General features: G+C 49.0%; 1 protein-coding gene across 1 annotated transcript in view; it reads left to right on the top strand.

Annotated features, from left to right (window-relative positions):
- EEF2 (eukaryotic translation elongation factor 2) overlaps window positions 1-14,194 on the top strand; it is a 28,621-nt gene extending 14,427 nt beyond the window's left edge. The window contains exons 8-15 of the mRNA XM_083363405.1: window positions 2,183-2,321; window positions 3,117-3,312; window positions 4,329-4,587; window positions 6,560-6,667; window positions 7,632-7,985; window positions 11,515-11,697; window positions 11,792-11,924; window positions 13,317-14,194. Of these exons, the coding sequence (XP_083219531.1) occupies window positions 2,183-2,321; window positions 3,117-3,312; window positions 4,329-4,587; window positions 6,560-6,667; window positions 7,632-7,985; window positions 11,515-11,697; window positions 11,792-11,924; window positions 13,317-13,510 (1,566 nt within the window). The 3' untranslated portion in view covers window positions 13,511-14,194. The remainder of the gene's footprint in view (window positions 1-2,182; window positions 2,322-3,116; window positions 3,313-4,328; window positions 4,588-6,559; window positions 6,668-7,631; window positions 7,986-11,514; window positions 11,698-11,791; window positions 11,925-13,316) is intronic.
- Window positions 14,195-18,926: the final 4,732 nt, after the last annotated feature.

Genomic DNA, 18,926 nt, shown 5'->3' with positions numbered 1-18,926 from the left:
AAAAGCCGATAACAGTCCTTGGTTGTATAATCAGAGGCATAGAATCAAAATCAGGTGAAGTATTGTTGTTCTTAGCTGCGAAGTCGTGTCCGACCCATCGCCACCCCATGGACTACGTTCCTCCAGGCCTTCCTGTCCTCTACCATCTTCTGGAGTCCATTGAGGCTCACGCCTCCTGCTTCAGTGACTCCATCCAGCCACCTCATTCTCTGTCGTCCCCTTCTTCTCTTGCCCTCAACCTTTCCCAGCATTAGGCTCTTCTCCAGTGAGTCCTTCCTTCTCATTAGGTGGCCAAAGTATTTGAGTTTTAGCTTCAGGATCTGGCCTTCTAAAGAGCAGTCAGGGTTGATCTCCTCTAGGACTGACCGGTTTGATCGCCTTGCAGTCCAAGGGACTCGCAGGAGTCTTCTCCAGCACCAGAGTTCAAAGGCCTCAATTCTTTGGCGCTCAGCCTTTCTTATGGTCCAACTTTCACAGCCATACATTGCAACTGGGAAGACCATAGCCTTGACTATACGCACTTTTGTTGACAGGGTGATGTCTCTGCTTTTTAGTGTGCTGTCTAGATTTGCCATGGCTTTCCTCCCCAGGAGCAAGCGTCTTTTAATTTCTTGGCTACAGTCCCCATCTTGGAGCCCAGGAAAATAAAATCTGTCACTACCTCCATTTCTTCCCCAGAAGTATTAGTACCGCTTTATAAAGTTTTAGTAACGCCACCCCTGGAATACCTGCGTCCAGTTTTGGTCACCACATTGCAGAAAAGTTGTTGAGATTTTGTGTGTGTGTGTGGAAATAAAAGTGCAAAGAAGAGTAAGATGATTAAGGGCCTGGAGACTGAGTGAAGAACGGTTGCAGGAATTGGGTATAGCCAGCCTCGAGAAAAGAAGGACTAGGGGTGATACGGTAGCAGTCTTCCAGGATTTGAGGGGCTGCCAGAAAGAGGAAGGGGGGTCAACTTATTCTCTAAAGCGCCTGAAGGCAGGACAAGAAGCAACGGATGGAAGCTAATCAAGGAGAGAAGCAACCTGGAACTAAGGAGAAACTTCCTGACAGTTGGAACAGTTAACCAGTGGAACAAGCTGCCTCCAGAAGCTCTGAATGCTCCAACACTGCAGGTTTTTAAGAAGAGACCGGACAGCCATTTGTCCAAAATGGTATAGGGCCATGGTGGTGAACCTATGGCACGGGTGCCGCAGGTGGCACGCAGAGCCCTCTCTGTGGGCACGCGCCCCATCGCCCCAGTCTTAGGCCTTCAGCTGGGTTTTATAAAACCTTTTCGCTTTAGGCCTCCGCTGCTGTGTGCCAAAAAAAAAAAAAAGGTTCAATCAATCAATTTCAACTCGCGGGGAAAAACAAAAGATCTCGCAAAGTTGGAATTGATTGATTGAACTTCTTAATTCCCACCCAGTCTGCCGTTACCACGGCAGCCACGCCCACCCAATGGGCCACGCCCACCCGGCACCTGACGATACATAAGTGGGTTTTGGGTTGCAGTTTGGGCACTCGGTCTCTAAAAGGTTCGCCGTCACTGGTCTAGGGTGTCTGGCCTGAGAGCAGGGGGTTGGACTAGAAGACCTCGTAAGGTCCCTTCCAAGTCTCTCCTGATGGAAACTCACCGGTCGACACACCCTAGTTGGAAGCTTCTCAAAGCTGCCTTTGTTGGGGGAGGGGAAAGGCTCCTTCTTTGAGAGTCCCTTGGGCTGCAAGGAGGTCCAGTCAGCCAATCCCGAACGAAATCAACCCCGACCCTCCTCTGGAAGGGACAGATCCTGAAGCTGGAGCTCCCAAATACCTGGCCCACCTGACGAGAAGAGGCGAGTCCTTGGAGAAGAGCCCTGGTGGTGTTGGGGGAAGACAAGAAGGTGAAAGGAGAGAGGGAGAGCAGAAGATGAAACGGATGGATAGCGTCGTTCACGCAATGAACAGGAAATTGGAGGGCGGGGTGGAGCAGGGTGGGGGCCGGTGTGCTGTGGTCCACAGGCTCGTGAAGAGTCGGACCCAACTTAGCAACTGTGAACAACGACCCCAGAAAAAAAGGCCGTCTGGTTTTGGTTTGAGCGTTGTAGGGGGCTGAACGTCCCAAGTTTTTATATATATTTTTTCCTACAAAGGACTCACAATTTTTGGCTCAATTGTTTCTTTCCTTTCTTTGTCCCCCCCCCCCCCCCCCAAATCCCGGCAGGCTGTGATGAGACGCTGGCTCCCAGCAGGGGAAGCCTTGCTTCAAATGATCACCATCCATCTGCCTTCTCCGGTCACCGCTCAGAAGTACCGGTGCGAGCTGCTCTATGAAGGGCCCCCCGATGATGAGGCCGCCATGGGTAGGTGGACCTTCTCCCAGATTCCCTCCCCTCCCTTCTCCCTGCCCCCCCAGAGGAGATTCCACAGGAAACACGAGCGTCTTCTTTGTTCATTGTATAAGATTTCCTGCCTGAGCAGGGGGTTGGACTAGAAGGCCTCCAAGGTCCCTTCTGACTCTGTTATTCTGTTCTATTCTATTCTATTCCTATTCTGTTCTGTTCTGTTCTGTTCATTCTCTATTCCATTCCATTCCTTATCTTAAGGTAAAGGTTCCCCCGCACATGCGTGCTAGTCATTTCCGACTCTAGGGGCTGGTGCTCATCTCCGTTTCAAAGACGAAGAGCCAGCGCTTGTCCGAGGACGTCTCCGTGGTCATGTGGCCGGCATGACTAGACGCCAAAGGCGCACGGAACGCTGTTACCTTCCCACCGGAGTGGTCCCTATTTTTCTCCTTGCATTTTTACGTGCTTTCGAACTGCTAGGTTGGCAGAAGCTGGGACGAGTAACAGGCGCTCACTCTGTTACGCGGCACTCGGGATTCGACCCGCCAAAATGCCGATCTTCTAATCGACAAGCTCACTGAGCCAGCGCGTCCCTTTTTCCTTATCTTATTCTATTCTATTCTTATTCTTATTCTTTCTTATTCCTATTCCTATTCCATTCTTCCATTCCATTTATTCTATTCTGTTCTGTTCTGTTCTGTTCTCTCTCCTATTCTGTTCTTCAATTCCATATATTCTATTGTATTCCATATTTATTCCATGTGGTGTTCTGTTCCACTCCATTCGTTATTCCATTCTCTCTCCCCTCTCCAGGCATTAAGAATTGTGACCCCAAAGGACCCCTGATGATGTACATCTCCAAGATGGTGCCCACCTCCGACAAGGGCCGTTTCTACGCCTTCGGCCGTGTGTTCTCGGGGGTTGTCTCCACTGGCCTCAAGTGCAGAATCATGGGGCCAAACTACACGCCAGGGAAGAAAGAAGATCTCTACCTGAAGCCAATCCAGAGGTCAGCCTTGCAGTGGGACGGGGTAGGGGGCTGGCAGTGTGGAGGGGGGGGAAATGCCTTTTATTCTTTCCTTCTTTCTCTGTGAAATCTGAATACTTGGGGGTTAGGCGTTGGGCCTACTGGCTTAAGGCACTAAGCCAGGAGACAGTGAGTTCTAGTCCAGCCTTAGCCAAGAAAGCCTGCTGGGTGACTGGGCCAATCACCAGGAGACAGTGCGTTCTAGTTCTGCCTTAAGCATGAAAGTCGGCTGGGTGACTTTGGGCCAATCACCAGGAGACGGTGAGTTCTAGTTCTGCCTTAAGCATGAAAGTCGGCTGGGTGACTTTGGGCCAATCACCAGGAGATGGTGAGTTCTAGTTCTGCCTTAAGCATGAAAGTCGGCTGGGTGACTTTGGGCCAATCACCAGGAGACGGTGCGTTCTAGTTCTGCCTTAAGCATGAAAGTCGGCTGGGTGACTTTGGGCCAATCACCAGGAGACGGTGAGTTCTAGTTCTGCCTTAAGCATGAAAGTCGGCTGGGTGACTTTGGGCCAATCACCAGGAGACAGTTGAGTTCTAGTTCTGTCTTAGCCAAGAAAGCTGGCTGGGTAAGCTTGGGGCCAGTCACTAGGAGACGGTGAGTTCTAGTTCTGCCTTAGGCATGAAAGTCGGCCGGTGGCTTTGGGGCCAGTCACCAAAAGATGGTGAGTTCGAGTCCCTCCCTAGCTGGGAGATTTTGGACCAATCACTCTTGGCTTATCCCACCTCACAGGGTTGTGGGGGGAAAAGAGAAGAAAACCCAATTTTACATAGTAAATATGGACTTGGTCGGTATTTAGAAGTAGGAGGGAATTATAATTTCAGACACCTCCCTAACTCCAGGCTCCTTCTGCCAGAAACCGCTGGCCCTTAGCTTTCCCCCAGCTAGGGGTGGTTATGGGTGCCAGGAGAAAACCCCCCCCCCATTCCTTGAGGCTCCTTTCTCTAGCACCTGGACTGTGGATCACCCTGTCTCCTCCTCCCTTCCCTCCGTCCAGAACCATCCTCATGATGGGCCGCTACGTGGAGCCCATTGAAGACGTGCCTTGCGGTAACATTGTGGGCCTGGTTGGCGTCGACCAGTTCCTGATCAAGACGGGCACCATCACCACCTTTGAGCATGCCCACAACATGCGCGTCATGAAGTTCAGCGTCAGCCCCGTGGTGCGGGTGGCCGTGGAGGCCAAGAACCCAGCCGACCTGCCCAAACTGGTTGAGGGCTTGAAGAGGTTGGCCAAGTCCGACCCCATGGTGCAGGTGAGGCGTTGGATCACCGGCAAACCTCCCCTTAGCCTGTTGAGACATGGAGGCTCTAGAAAGAGCGCAGAGAAGAGCAGCAAAGAGGATCAGGGGACTGGGGGCTAAGACATAAAAAAGAACGGTTCCTGGAATTGGGTATGTCTAGTTCAGAGTGAGCGCCTGTTACTCGTCCCAGCTTCTGCCAACCGAGCAGTTTGAAAGCACGTAAAAATGCAAGTAGAAAAATAGGGACCACTCCGGTGGGAAGGTAACAGCGTTCCGTGCGCCTTTGGCGTCTAGTCATGCTGGCCACATGACCACGGAGACGTCCTCGGACAAGCGCTGGCTCTTCGGCTTTGAAACGGAGATGAGCACCGGCCCCTAGAGTCGGAAACGACTAGCACGCATGTGCGGGGGAACCTTTACCTAGTGCAGGAGTAGGCAACCTTGGCTCTTTTATGACTAGTGGACTTCAACTCCCAGAATTCCTGAGCCAGTATGGCTCAGCTTGGAAATCTCTCCCTTTCCCCTCAGCGTGGCTGGCTCAGGAGTTCTGGGAGTTGAGGTCCACGAGTCATAAAAGGGCCAAGGTTGCCTATCCCTGGTTTAGTTTAATGAAGAGGACCAGGGGTGACAGGATAGCAGTCTTCAAATATCTTAGGGGCTGCCCCAAAGAAGAGGGAGTCAAGCTATTCTCCAAAGTGCTAACCAAGGAGAGAAGCAACCTAGAATATAAGGAGAAGCTTCCTGAGAGTGAGAACAGTTAACCAGTGGAACTACCTGCCTCCAGTAGCGGTGAATGCTCCATCACTGGAAGTTTTTAAGAAGAGACTAGACAGCCACTTGTCCGAAATGGTACAGGGTTTCCTGCCTGAGCAGGGGGTTGGACTAGGTGACCTCCAAGGTCCCTTCCAGCTTATTGTTATTATCTTCTGCATCTTTGAACCCAGGGGGTTTGCTCAATAAGCCCTCGATTTAACGGCCACAATTTCTGTTCCTATGGCAGAAGCAAGCGGTAAGCTCTAAAACAAGGCAGCTCAAGAAAGCGAGGCGTGCCGCATTTTGCCACCTTTTTGTGCCCCGGTTCTTAACGCGAATCGCTGCGGTCGTTAAAAGTGAATCGTGCGGTCACTAAGTGGATCTGGCCTTTTCCCCCCGGTTACTTAAGTTTGTCGGAAGCTAGCTGGGAAGGCTGTAAGTGCTGAGATCACGTGACCTCAGCATGCCGCAGCCGTGGTAAAATACATGCCGGTTTGCCAAGCAACTGAATTCTGATCACACGACCAAGGGATGCTGCCCTGATGACGGGCTTGAACGGCTGTCTTTGTTTTCAGTGCCGTTGTAACTTCAAATGGTCACTAAGCAGATAGGCATTAGTTGAAGATGTGCAAGGGTCCCACTATTAATTCCGAAGGGGATGAAAAAAGTGGAGGCAGCCTCTGAACGCAAGAAGGCAACACAGGCCCAACAGGCTGGTTCCTTCTGGCCTAGTCTGGTGCCAAGGAAGTTGTCAACGCTGCTAACATCGAATGTTCTTGCTTGACAGAGATGAAGAAGTAGCCATTTCATACATTAAAACTTGTGTATTGCGTTAAGAGATTGGATTAAGGTTGGGAGGAGGGAGGAGGAGGATTGTGCCTCAAGGCCATCTGAAATTAAAGAAGATAAGAACTTGGGTTTTCTAAGGGAAGGGGAACTGATTCTTTCAATTAACTGGAGAATGTGATGAATGACAAAATTAGAAAGGTGGAGAATTGTGTTTTAATATATTGTGCAAGGGGGCGGAGATTTCAGATTCCAGCTTCCTTCGAGCAAGGCTTTGCTGGTGTATTAGGCTAAATAAAGGACTTTTAAGGTAAACAGTGCCTCAAGAGTCACTTGAAAAGCCCATACGTCGGAAACTTGACAGAAGTGGAGTTGGGGTGGGCCTTGGTGTTAGGAAGGGGATTGACGAATTATCGATTTTCCTCCCGCTTCCTCTGTATGTTAGTGTATCATTGAGGAATCTGGAGAGCACATCATAGCCGGAGCCGGAGAACTGCATTTGGAGATCTGTCTGAAGGATCTGGAGGAAGATCATGCCTGCATTCCCATCAAGGTAGCTATTTGTATCCGCTCTCTTTCTTTATGAAATCAATATCAATAAGAAGATGAGAATATTGTCTGGGGATGCTATGCATCCTCTTCACGACCTGTTTTCCTAGTTACCTGCTTTTTTGGGGGGGGGACCCTTCGTGGTATCCAAAGCAGAACATCCAGATTCAGTCAAGTTTCATCCCATACATAGCATCCACCTTGTGAACTCTCAAGCTTCCTCTTTCCGCTGTGTGTTCGAGATGGACAGGGATTAATATTTATATGTATTTACTGTATATGTAAGGGTGTAGGTGTATACGTATGTGGTATATAGCATGTTTATATGTGTGCTGTGTATGTGTGCAGTTTGGAGAGCAGGCAGCAGAATTTCATTTTTAATGTGTGCCAGCATACCCACAGTAAAAAAAAATGACAAAGTTTATCTATCTATCCATCTGTATCTATATCCATCCTTAATTATCTGTCTATCCATATCTATCTTATCTATCTATATCTAATATTTATAGCTCAGGATTGAACTGTGGAGTCACAGAAATCCCAGAAATATCTCGTATCCAGGTCTTTAGCGCTGGACAAAATCCCAGCAGGGTTGAAATCAACTTGATCTTAGGGCTGGTGCTGGAAGAAAAGTCACATTTCCCAAGACCTATAACAGGGGTCTTCAAACGTCGCCCTTTGATGACTTGTGGACTTCAGCTCCCAGAATTCTGAGAGTTGAAGTCCACAAGTCATCAAAGGGCCACGTTTGAAGACCCCTGCCCTATATAAGATGATACTCTTCAGTTGAAGTGACCTAGAATGCATTTCTCCTGTTGGACATAGCAGCGCAGAGAGAAACAGCTGCAGAACCCCCCCCCCCCCCAGCCTCTTCGGTGTAATTTGCTGTTCGATGCCTGCTGGGTGTCGCTAACAGGATAACTCCTTTCAAAACGTCCGTTCCCTCATCCTTTGATTGTTCTTGGCAGAAATCCGATCCAGTCGTGTCTTACCGAGAGACCGTTAGTGAGGAGTCGGGGACGTTGTGTCTTTCCAAGTCTCCCAACAAACACAACCGTCTGTACATGAAAGCCCGCCCCTTCCCGGATGGCCTGGCTGAAGACATCGACAAAGGGGATGTCTCGGCCCGCCAGGAGCTGAAGCAGCGGGCCCGGTACCTGGCCGAGAAGTATGAGTGGGACGTGGCTGAAGCCCGTAAGATCTGGTGCTTCGGCCCTGACGGGACTGGTCCCAACATCCTGACTGATATCACCAAGGGGGTGCAGTACCTGAACGAAATCAAGGACAGCGTGGTGGCCGGCTTCCAGTGGGCCACAAAGGAGGTGAGTCTGGCTCCGGTGGCTGAGCTGTAAGATGAGCGTCGGACATGCCTCTGTTTGAACCTCTTGAGTAAGGACAATCCTGTTGTGGGAAAACAGCAACACAAAACAGTAACTCTTACTTTTAAGATTCAGGGGCTTATTTTGCTAATGATTTGGAACGTAGCAAGCACAATAACACAACATCGCTTACATTAACAACCCATTGCAATGAGGATCATAAGTAAAGGTAAAGGTTCCCCCGCACATGCGTGCTAGTCGTTTCCGACTCTAGGGGCCGGTGCTCATCTCCGTTTCATAGCCGAAGAGCCAGCGCTTGTCCGAGGACGTCTCCGTGGTCATGTGGCCGGCATGACTAGACGCGGTGGCTCAGTGGGTTAGGACGCTGAGCTTGTCGATCAGAAGGTCGGCAGTTTGGCGGGTCGAATCCCGAGTGCCGCATAACAGAGTGAGCGCCTGTTACTCGTCCCAGCTTCTGCCCACCTAGCAGTTCGAAAGCACGTAAAAATGCAAGTAGAAAAATAGGGACCACTCCGGTGGGAAGGTAACAGCGTTTCGTGCAATGAGGATCATATGGCATATCAAATTCCAAAAGGACAGCTTATAGGTCAATGGCCCTGAGCAAGACTCAAACTAACATTTTTATACCTTTCTTCTAACGATAGGTAGTCGTTATCTTCCAAAATCAGTTCCTTGTTCTTTCGTGCCGACCAGCACTTTCCACATGCACCCGTGCATATCTGAAACCTCCATCCATTTTTTATTTTTATTTTATTTATTTTAATTCCATTTATATTTCTTACTTTCAGTTCCTCTCTTCCCACGGTCACAATACTCATGTTCCAAATATACATACACCTATCTACTTTGCAATTTCATATTGCCCAAAGCTCAGCAGATTACAAATAGTACGTCCGTATTGTGAAACAAATGTAGAGTTCGAATTAAAGCTTTGCTTTAAATCACTATTATGGGGCCTATTTCAGGTTTGCTCCAGTCTCATCTTGTTACGTGAGGAAGGGGCTATATTTTCCATCTCCCACAATCCTTTATAACTCCCATTTATTGAGAAAGGTGCAGTTTGCTAAAAGTCGAGTGCTGTAATTCGCTTGACGTCTAGTAAAGTCCACCTTTCTCAGCGAATGGAGTTAAGGATCGTTCCTACCTAGAGGTTCAAACGGAGGCCCGTGTGACATTGAGTCAGGTTGCTCCTTCGACATTTATTATTTTATCGTATGGCACATTCACATCACATCTCAGTAAAGACACAAAAGAGATTAAAATACAAAATATGAAATTAAAATATTATAAACAAATGCCTAGATTACAGATAGCTTTTGCTTCCTTTGTCACAGCCAGGAAATCGGCAGTCTCTCCATTAGAGGCTCCATTTTGGCACTCTGACGCTATATGTTGGCTAGTTTGTTTTTCGGCCCCACAGTCACAGTTCGATGAAGGTCTTTTGCCCCACTTACAGAGAGTATAAGCCTACCACATCAACCCAATTTCCTGAAGCTTACTCAAAAAATAGTAACAGAGCATGGCAGAATTCAGCTATAAGTTTAATTGCTCAACCATTTGTCTGAAATGGGTTTTCTGCCTGGGCAGGGGGTTGGACTAGAAGACCTCCAAGGCCCCTTTCAACTCTGTTTAGTCTGGTCCAGTCTAGTCTTGTTCCTGTTCCTTTTCCTATTACTATTCTTACTCATAATAAATATGAAGACCTGCAAATAGAAATAGAACGACTGTGGCAAAAGAAATCAAAAGTAGTCCTAATAGTAATAGTGCCTTGGCTGCAATCCCAAAACAACTGGACCATCCCTTGAACACCATCGGCATGGGCAAATTCCCCATCAAGTCAATTTGCAAAAGACAGCTTGACGTGGAACAGCTGACATCCTGAGACGAGACCTTTAAATACTATCAAAACAACCACACCTGCCTATCCTAGGTCCTTGAGAAGGACTCAATAGGAAGACAATACCTCATCCCCTAGGAACATCTGGCTGACTCTGCAGCCAACTATAATAATGAAAAGTAGACGAAGGGCAATTGAAGAAGCTAAATTGCTCTGGGACTTTAGAATTGAAACAGGCCTGCTACGTAACGCCCCAGACTTAACAATTCTCTATAACAAAAGACAAAAATTCCTGGGATGGTCGACGTGGCAGTACCTGGATATAGCGAGGAGAAAATCCAGAGCAACTTGCCGAACCAGGTTTTGAATGTCCTTCCAAAAGGATAGGAGTTTTCACCTCCAGTGGCAGAACGTTCCACAGGTTGAGTGCAACGGGAGAAAAACTGCTTGGCCTGCCAGTTGGAATTCCTTCAACGGGGAATGAATGGGGAAGGCTGTGCCCATTGGGGTGAGCTAGCTCCCCAAATACCCTGGACCAATGCCCTAATTTAGGCACCTTTAAAAAAAAAGAGGAGAGGGGCCCTGTTTACATGGGCTTGTGGAAGACCCATCCAGCTTTTGAGATTCTGTTCCTAAAACCCTCCCCTCCCCCTTTACTGCTGCTTTCATGTCGGAAGCACTGAGGCGCTTCCGGGTTAAAGGGATTAGGTCAGTGGTCTTCAAACTCGGCCCTTTGGTGACTCGTGGACTTCAACTCCCAGAATTCCTCAGCCAGGCATGCTGGCTGAGGAATCCTGGGAGTTGAAGTCCACGAGTCATCAAAGGGCCGAGTTTGAAGACCCCTGGATTAGGTGGTGACATCACTTTTGCCTAACTTAACGTCCCTGTTGCACACTGAAGTGGTTCCCACCAAGTTGCGGTTGTCTGCTTTCCAACTGCTACCCCATTTCCTGGAAAATAAGCCCTGACATGATTTTTAAGGATGCTTGTGATTTTTTATTTATTTTCATTTTAATTCCATTTATATCCCGCCCTTCTCCGAAGACTCAGGGCGGCTTACAAGCTTAGCAGTAGCCTTCATTCTATGTATATGCCTGCTTATTAGGGCTTTCACACACACCCCAAGCGGCATTATTACAAAGTCAGCTTAATTGCCCCCAACAATCTGGGTCCTCATTTTACCTACCTCGGAAGGATGGAAGGCTGAGTCAACCTTGAGCCTGGTGGGATGCGAATATAATAATATAATATAAGCCCTATCCCAAAAATAAGCCCTAGTTAAGATCGTCAGCAAGACGGACACTTTTAGTACTGTCATGTGACATCACGCAACGTATCGGGATGTTTTTGCCATTGCTGGCAATGGGGTGGGCGCGGCTTCTGGATGATGCATCCGGCCCGTGGGCCGGCAGTTTGATACTCCTGCCCTAATGGGTCTTTTGGAGCAAAAATTAATATAAGTCCCAGTCTTATTTTGGGGAAAATACAGTAGGTGTGCAGGAGCTGGAGCGAAGGACAGGAGCTCGCCCCGTCCCATAGTGGCACTTGGGTCTCGAACGCGGGCTTGTGTTCTCACTGCTTGAGCCACTGCCCTCCCATTTCCTTCACTGCAAATGCACAAGCACCTTGCCATCTGGATTGTGCGTGCCGACACTCCTCTTTCACTCTCTTCAGGGGGCCCTCTGCGAGGAGAACCTGCGGGGCGTCCGCTTTGATGTGCACGACGTCACCCTGCACGCCGACGCCATCCACCGCGGCGGCGGCCAGATCATCCCCACGGCCCGGCGGTGCCTCTACGCCTGCATGCTGACGGCCCAGCCCCGCCTGATGGAGCCGATCTACCTGGTGGAGATCCAGGTAGGCGTGGAGGGAGGAGGCGGGATGAGTTGGGAAAGGCCCGGAGGTTTCTCCCCTACCTCACCAGACTGCTGCTTGCTTTCATTTCTCCCAGTGCCCCGAACAAGTGGTGGGCGGCATTTACGGTGTGCTGAACAGGAAACGAGGTCACGTCTTCGAAGAGTCCCAGGTTGCTGGAACCCCCATGTTTGTGGTCAAGGCCTACCTGCCTGTGAATGAATCTTTTGGTAAGTGTAAATCTTCCCCGTCTGGGCTCAGAAGTTCCTCCCTCTCTTTAGCTCGGACCCCCTTCGAATACCTTTTGTGGCCACGGTACTTCAAGCCTTTGTGGATCCTCATTGCGGCCCCTGCAGGGGTCCAACGAACCACAGCTTGTGAGCCATCGAGCTTGGATGTTTCAGAGAGACGCAAATAACAGGCAATCCCCAACTTAACAACCATTCATTTGGCACTGAAAAAGTGACTTGCGAGCGGTATTCACGCTTAACCGTCGCAGCATTCCTGTGGTCCTGGGATCAAAATTCAGTAATGCCTGGCCATTGGCACATCCTTGTGACAATTTCGGTGTCCCAGAGTCATGTGGCACAACTGCTCTACATAGCAATGGGAATTTTTGGCTGAACTGTGATTGTAAATGCCACAATTGTGGTTGTAAGAGCTGTGGTGGCGCAGTGGTTAAGAGTGCCGTACTGCAGGCTACTTCTGCTGGCTGTCGGCAGTTCGAGTCTCACCAGCTCAGGGTGGACTCAGCCTTCCATCCTTCCGAGGTCGGTAAAATGAGAACCCAGATTGTTGGGGGCAAATATTGCTGAGCCTGTAAACCGCTTAAGAGAGGGCTGTAAAGCCATGTGAAGCGGTATATAAATCTTAAGTTCTATTGTTAACTCATCTATCGATCATATCTCTCTATATCTGTCTCTGTCCATCTCTCTCGCTCTGGTGGCGCAGTGGTTGGAATGTAATTTTGCAGGCTAACTCTGCTCCCTGCCAGCAGCTCGATCCTGACCGGCTCAGGGTTGACACAACCTTCCGTCCTTTCGAGGTCGGTCAAATGTGGACCCAGATTGTTTTGAGGGGGGGGGCAATAAGCTGACTGTAAACTGCTTAAGAGAGGGTTCTAAAGCACCGTGAAGCATTATATAAGTCTTAAGTGCTATTGCTAACTCATCTATCGTATCTCTATGTCTTGTCTATCTTTCTGTCTTCTGATGGTCTCTTGTCTCTATCCATCTGTCTGTCTCTTTCTCGCTCTCTTTCTCTCTCTCAAGAACCCTGGTGGCGCAGTGGTTAGAATGCAGCATTGCAGGCTAACTCTGCTCCCTGCCGCCAGTTCGATCCTGACCGGCTCAGGGTTGACTCAGCCTTCCATCCTTCCGAGGTCGGTAAAAGGGAGGACCCAGATTGTTGGGGGCCAAGACGCTGACTCTGTAAACCGCTTAGAGAGGGCTGTAAAGCGGCATATAAGTCTTAAGCGCTATTGCTAAGTCAACGACTTGAGTTGGAAGCACCCGAATAGGAAGGCTCATGGCCTGAGAAAAAAATCCCTCCGCTTTTCTAAAATGTGAACTCGTTTCTTGCTTTCACGCCCCTCCCTGTGACGCCTTTCTGCCTTTTTTTAGGTTTCACGGCCGACTTGAGATCGAACACCGGAGGCCAGGCTTTCCCGCAGTGCGTGTTCGACCACTGGCAGATTCTGCCCGGGGATCCTTTCGACAGCGCCAGCCGGCCCTCTCAAGTGGTGACCGAGACACGTAAACGCAAGGGGCTGAAAGAGGGCATTCCCGCGCTCGATAACTTCCTGGATAAATTGTAAAAACCAACCGATCGAAATGAAAGAATGCCGCACCAGATCTTACAAAACAAAAAACCAGAATAAATTTTAAAAACGGCTGTTGTGGGCTACGAAATGAACTTTTAACCAGTGTAAAAAAAAAAAATAACAACATGAAAAACGTGGTTAGATGTGCTTGTGGCTGAGAAGGGCGGCTGTTTCCTTTTTTTTTTCCCCCTTCCCAATCAACGGGAAAACGGTCCCACGCCTCTTCCCCCCCCCCCAAGCCTTGGAAAGGGTTTCTTTTCATTTTAAGACGCCAGCAAAATCCACTCGGCCCCGTGGTTAACTTTTGAGAAAAATAACGCTTCCATTTAAACGCGCCCGAAAGACAGCTCATCTCCATATTTATTGGACATCACGGAGGCAAGTGAGGTGGGGGGTGGGGGGAGAGAAATGGCCAGGTTTTTTTTTTTCTTCGTCTTGGTGAAATCGTAAGCAAATTTTGGAAGAGGAGGAAGAGGAGGGGGTGGGTTTGGTTTGGTGGGAAAGGGTGAGACGAGAGGCGGAAGGATGAACAAAGTCATTATCTGGTGTGTGTGTGGGGGGGGGGGAATTTGAGAGGATTTGAGGCTTTCTAGACCGGACAGCCTCTTAGCTAATAGATATCGTTAATGCAAATCAATGTATTTAGAACCACTGGAATAATAAATGTAAGATATCTGATCGGGTTTCCTCTTTCTGTCGAAACGTCTCGAGAGCTGGCGTTAGGAGGAAAAGACGTCGGGGGTGGGGGCCCAATCAGGTGACAACAGAGGTGGAAATGGAGTGGGGAAAAACACCGGGTGGGGATGAAGGATTTTTTTTTTAAAAAAAAAAATCCCATTTATATCCCGCCCTTCTCCGAAGACTCAGGGCGGCTTACAATCTAAGCACAAATTAAATGTGCTTAGCGGTAGCCCTCATTCTATGTATATGCCTGCTTATTAGGGCTTTCCGCCCCCCCCCCCCAAGCGGCATTATTACAAAGTCAGCTTAATTGCCCTCCAACAATCTGGGTCCTCATTTTACCTACCTGGGAAGGATGGAAGTGCTGAGTCAACCTTGAGCCTGGTGGGACTCGAACCTGCACTAATTGCAGGCATTAGCCCACTGCTCCACCACGTTGGGGGTTTGGGATGTGGGGCAGTGTGGTGGAGATTAAGACGATTCCTTGCTACCAGCTTTTCAAAGCTTGTGCCCCATTAAATGGGTTAGATCAGACATGTCAAACACAAGGCCCGGGGGTCAGATCCAGCCCGCGAAGTGGTTTCATGCGGCCCGCGAAGCCATCCTGGAAACAGTGAGGGAACGGCCCCCGCTGCCTTGGCCCTGGCCCAGAGACCCTCCTCCTGCCAGAGACCCTCAGATCTGTCCCACTCCTGCCCGGGCCCCCATAGGCACCCTTGATGCCAATGATGTAGAGCTGGCCATGCCCACCCAGTAGGCCATACTCCAGCCATGCCCACCCAGCAGGCCGTGCCCACCCTGGACATACCCACCCAGCCCCCTGAGGGCAACCACAATGCTGATGTGGCCCTCAATGAAATTGAGTTTGACACCCCTGGGTTAGATGTTCATAGAGCAGAATCGGGACTGGAAGGGACCTTGGAGGTCATCATCTAGTCCTTCCAACAAAGACTATCATGGGACTGGAGGCTGAAACATAAAGAACGGCTGCTGGAATTGGGGATGTCTAGTTCAGCGAAGAGAAAGACGAGGGGGGACCTGATAGCAGCCTTGCAATATCTCAGGGGCCGCCCCAAAGAAGAGGGAGTCAAGCTGTTCTCCAAAGCGCCCGAAGGCAGGACAAGCAATGGATGGAAACGCATAGCAACCTGGAAGTAAGGAGAAACTTCCTGACCATGAGAACAACCTGCCTCCAGAAGCTGTGGATGTTCCAACACTGGAGGTTTTTAAGAAGAGACTGGACAGTCGCTTGTCTGAAATGGTCTAGGGGTAGGCAACCTCGGCTCTTTTATGACTCATGGACTTCAACTCCCAGAATTCCCGAGACAGCTATGCTATGCTGACTCAGGAATTCTGGGAGTTGAAGTCCATGAGTCATAAAAAGAGCCGAGGTTGCCTACCCCTGGTATAGGCTCTCCTGCTTGAGCAGGGCGTTGGACTAGAAGACCTCCATGGTCCCTTCCAGCTCCGTTCTATTCCAACTCATCAAGGAGAGAAGCAACCTAGGAAGAAATTTCCTGACGGAACAACTGAATCAGTGGAACTACCTGCCTGCAGAAGCTGTGAATGCACCAACACTGGAAGTTTTTAAGAAGAGACTGGACAGCCATTTGTCTGAAACGGTACAGGGTTTTCTGCCTGAGCAGGGGGTTGGACTAGATGACCTCCGAGGTCCCTTCCAACTCTGTTATTCTCTTCTACTCTAACCCCCTCTGCTCAGTGCAGGAGACCTTAATATGCCATCCTGGTCAAAGGGTGGTCCAGTCTGTTTTTGAAAACCTCCAGTGATGGGGCACCCACAACTGGAATAATAAATATAAATATTATTTTTATTTTTTGCCAAAATGGGCATTCAGTTCCAGTTTTGGGGCAAAACTGCCCACAGCAAACAAGGGCTGACTTTACAATCAGCGTGTTCACTTAACAATTGCCCCCAGACGTACAAAATCAGCTTAGTTGTGACAGCCTGCTTTGCAACTGTCACGAATTACTACTGTAATTGGCGGGCTCCATTATCGTCCTAAGTTGAGAACTACCAGCTGGACAAGATAATTCAAAGATAAGCATTGTATAAGTGTGTCATTGGGGCTCCTGCCAGCACAGCTTTTTAACACCACAAAATTGCGGTCTCTACAAAAAAAAAAAAGCCGTAAATACTGAAGCAAAATGCTTTGTTCTGGTTTAGCAACATACACCCAGTAGGAAAAAAAAAAGTCATCACAACATGACATGTTTCTCAGTTGCTCCCTGTTCAGACTCCTATGAGAGGACAGTTTAATATCTATATATTTCATGCTAATTCCAGTTTGTTTGACTCCCAGTTCTATTCAAGAAATTCTCCGCTAAGGGTCATATCCCGGTCTGTGTGAAGAAGTCACAGTGAAAGCAATGGCTGCAGATATCACATGAAGCCACAATGTGATTCGATAGGCCTTGGCCTGTCATGGTGGCATGTGAAAGCACAGTTTATGCCTTTCCATGATATGTGAATGCTGTCAATCATGGTTAATTGAGAGATTTAGGTGAGCCTTGCCTTGTAACGCCGGAAGTGAATCTTGGGTTTGCAGTACAAAAATACAAAACAAACTTGTGACGCTGTTGGGCTCATTAAGGTCCCGGTCTTTTGCAACAGCAACAAAACAACAACCGGGATTACATGTCAACTCATTTTGCAATGAGATGAACGAAGCCAAGACGTTTTGATCCTTCGGTTATTTGATGGGTGACCAAATGCCCTCAAGTTGGTGTTGATTCTTAGCAACCTTCAAGATTTACTAGAACGCATCCATTGCTCTTGTAATAATGCCCATCCACTGGAGCTGTTTCCTTCCATCTTTCCCAGCATTATGGACTTTAGAATGAGGAGATAATGTCTATGGAGATTCTCAGTCATCCAGGCCACGGTTGTCCCAAAGCTGCTTTTTCAGGAGGCCACTGGACGTCCTTGTTTTTCCATGAAGATGTTTCGCTTCTCGTCCAAGAAGCTTCTTCAGCTCTGACTGGATGGTGGGGAAGGGAAGGATTTATACTCCTTGCAGACAGTTGGTCATTAGCCACAAAGAAGAGGGGGGGGAAGGGACCTTGGAGGTCTTCTAGTCCAATCCCTTGCTCCGGCAGGAAACCCTATACCATTTCGGACAAATGGCTGTCCAGTCTCTTCTTCAAAACTTCCAGTGTTGGAACATTCACAGCTTCTGGAGGCAGGTGGTTCCACTGGTGAATTGTTTCCACTGTCAGGAAGTTTCTCCTTAGTTCCAGGTTGCTTCTCTCCTTGATGAGTTTCCATCCGTTGCTTCTTGTCCTGCCTTCAGGGGCTTTGGAGAACAGCTTGACTCCCTCTTCTTTGGGGCAGCCCCTGAGATATTGGAAGACTTACTTTCATGTCAACCCTGGTCCTTCTCTTCATTAAACTACACATACCCAATTCCAGCAGCTGTTCCTTATATGTTTTAGCCTCCAGTCCCCCTATCATCTTTGTTGCTCTTCTCAGAGTCTCAACATCTTTTTTACATCGTGGTGACCAAAACTGGATGCAGTATTCCAAGTGTGGCCTTACCAAGGCCTTGTAAAGTGGTATTAATACTTCACGTGATCAATACCAGTTTACAATGCCTTGTAAAAACTTGATGACCAAAACAAGAGGGAAAAAGTGATGAAATACAGGAAGTCCTCGACTTACAACAGTTTGCTTAGTGACTGTTCGAAGTTACAATGGCACTGAAAAAAATGCCCCCCAAGCCACAGCCGAGCAAGACGCCTGCCTGCCCGCCCGGCGGCGCTCTTCCTCCTGTCCGAGGTTGTCATCGTTGTGAGCATTTCTGCTCAGGATTGGGAGTGGGGATGGGGTGGGGTAGGTGTTTGGTTTTTTATTCCCCCCCACTCTGCTGGGTGGTTGCAGCAGGTTTTGGTCACTTCAGATGACCCTGGGACACTGTGACCGTCATAAATATGAATCAGTTGCCAAGCATCTGAATGTAAATCACAAGACCCTGGAGATGCTGCAACATTCCAGCTGATCGGCGCTTCTTCTGGGCTTAGCAGAAGGGCCAGGATCGGTGCTGAGCTCCAGCTGGATCCTGGTGCTGATCCTGGCGCTTCCGCTGAGCCCCGACAGCCCTGCAGCTCCAGCCGTCTCTCGCTCAGGCTTGTGCGGTGCTGCCACCGGTTCAGCTCCTTCCCCTCCCCCGCTACCACTTTTCTAGGATGGCCGCGTACCACCTGCCAGGTGCCGATGTACCACAGGTGGTACCCCCTGGTTGAAAAGCCTTGTTGTAGACTGCTGATAGATGATGTCGTATCCTCCCCCTCTGTTGAGAGAGGGCTGTTCAGTTTTGACACAGATGGCCTCTTTGACCCCTCTTTCAAACCAGCGGTCCTCTCTGTCCAGAGCTATTCCACACCCATTTGCACCATTCAGGTGACCGTGAGAACACCGATAAACCTCCAGGGGCCATCAACGACTGAAATGATGCAAATGACCAACTATCTGCAAGGAGTATAATATCCTTCCTTTCCCCACCCTCCAGTCAAAGCTGAAGAAGCTTCTTAGAGGGGAAGTGAAACGTCTTCAAAGAAAAACAAAAAAGTCCAGTTGCCTCGTGAAAAAGCATCTTTGGGACGGAGGCGAGAGTTCACCCTAACCCTCAGATGTAAAAGCTGTTTGATTAACTTGGGGGGGTGTCAACCAGTCTCTCTTTGTCCGACTCATCGGATAGTTTTGGAAAATGAC

This window comes from Vipera ursinii, assembly GCF_947247035.1.
Source record: "Vipera ursinii genome assembly, chromosome: 1".
Classification (NCBI taxonomy): domain Eukaryota; kingdom Metazoa; phylum Chordata; class Lepidosauria; order Squamata; family Viperidae; genus Vipera; species Vipera ursinii.
This window is presented reverse-complemented; position numbering and strand designations above follow the sequence as displayed.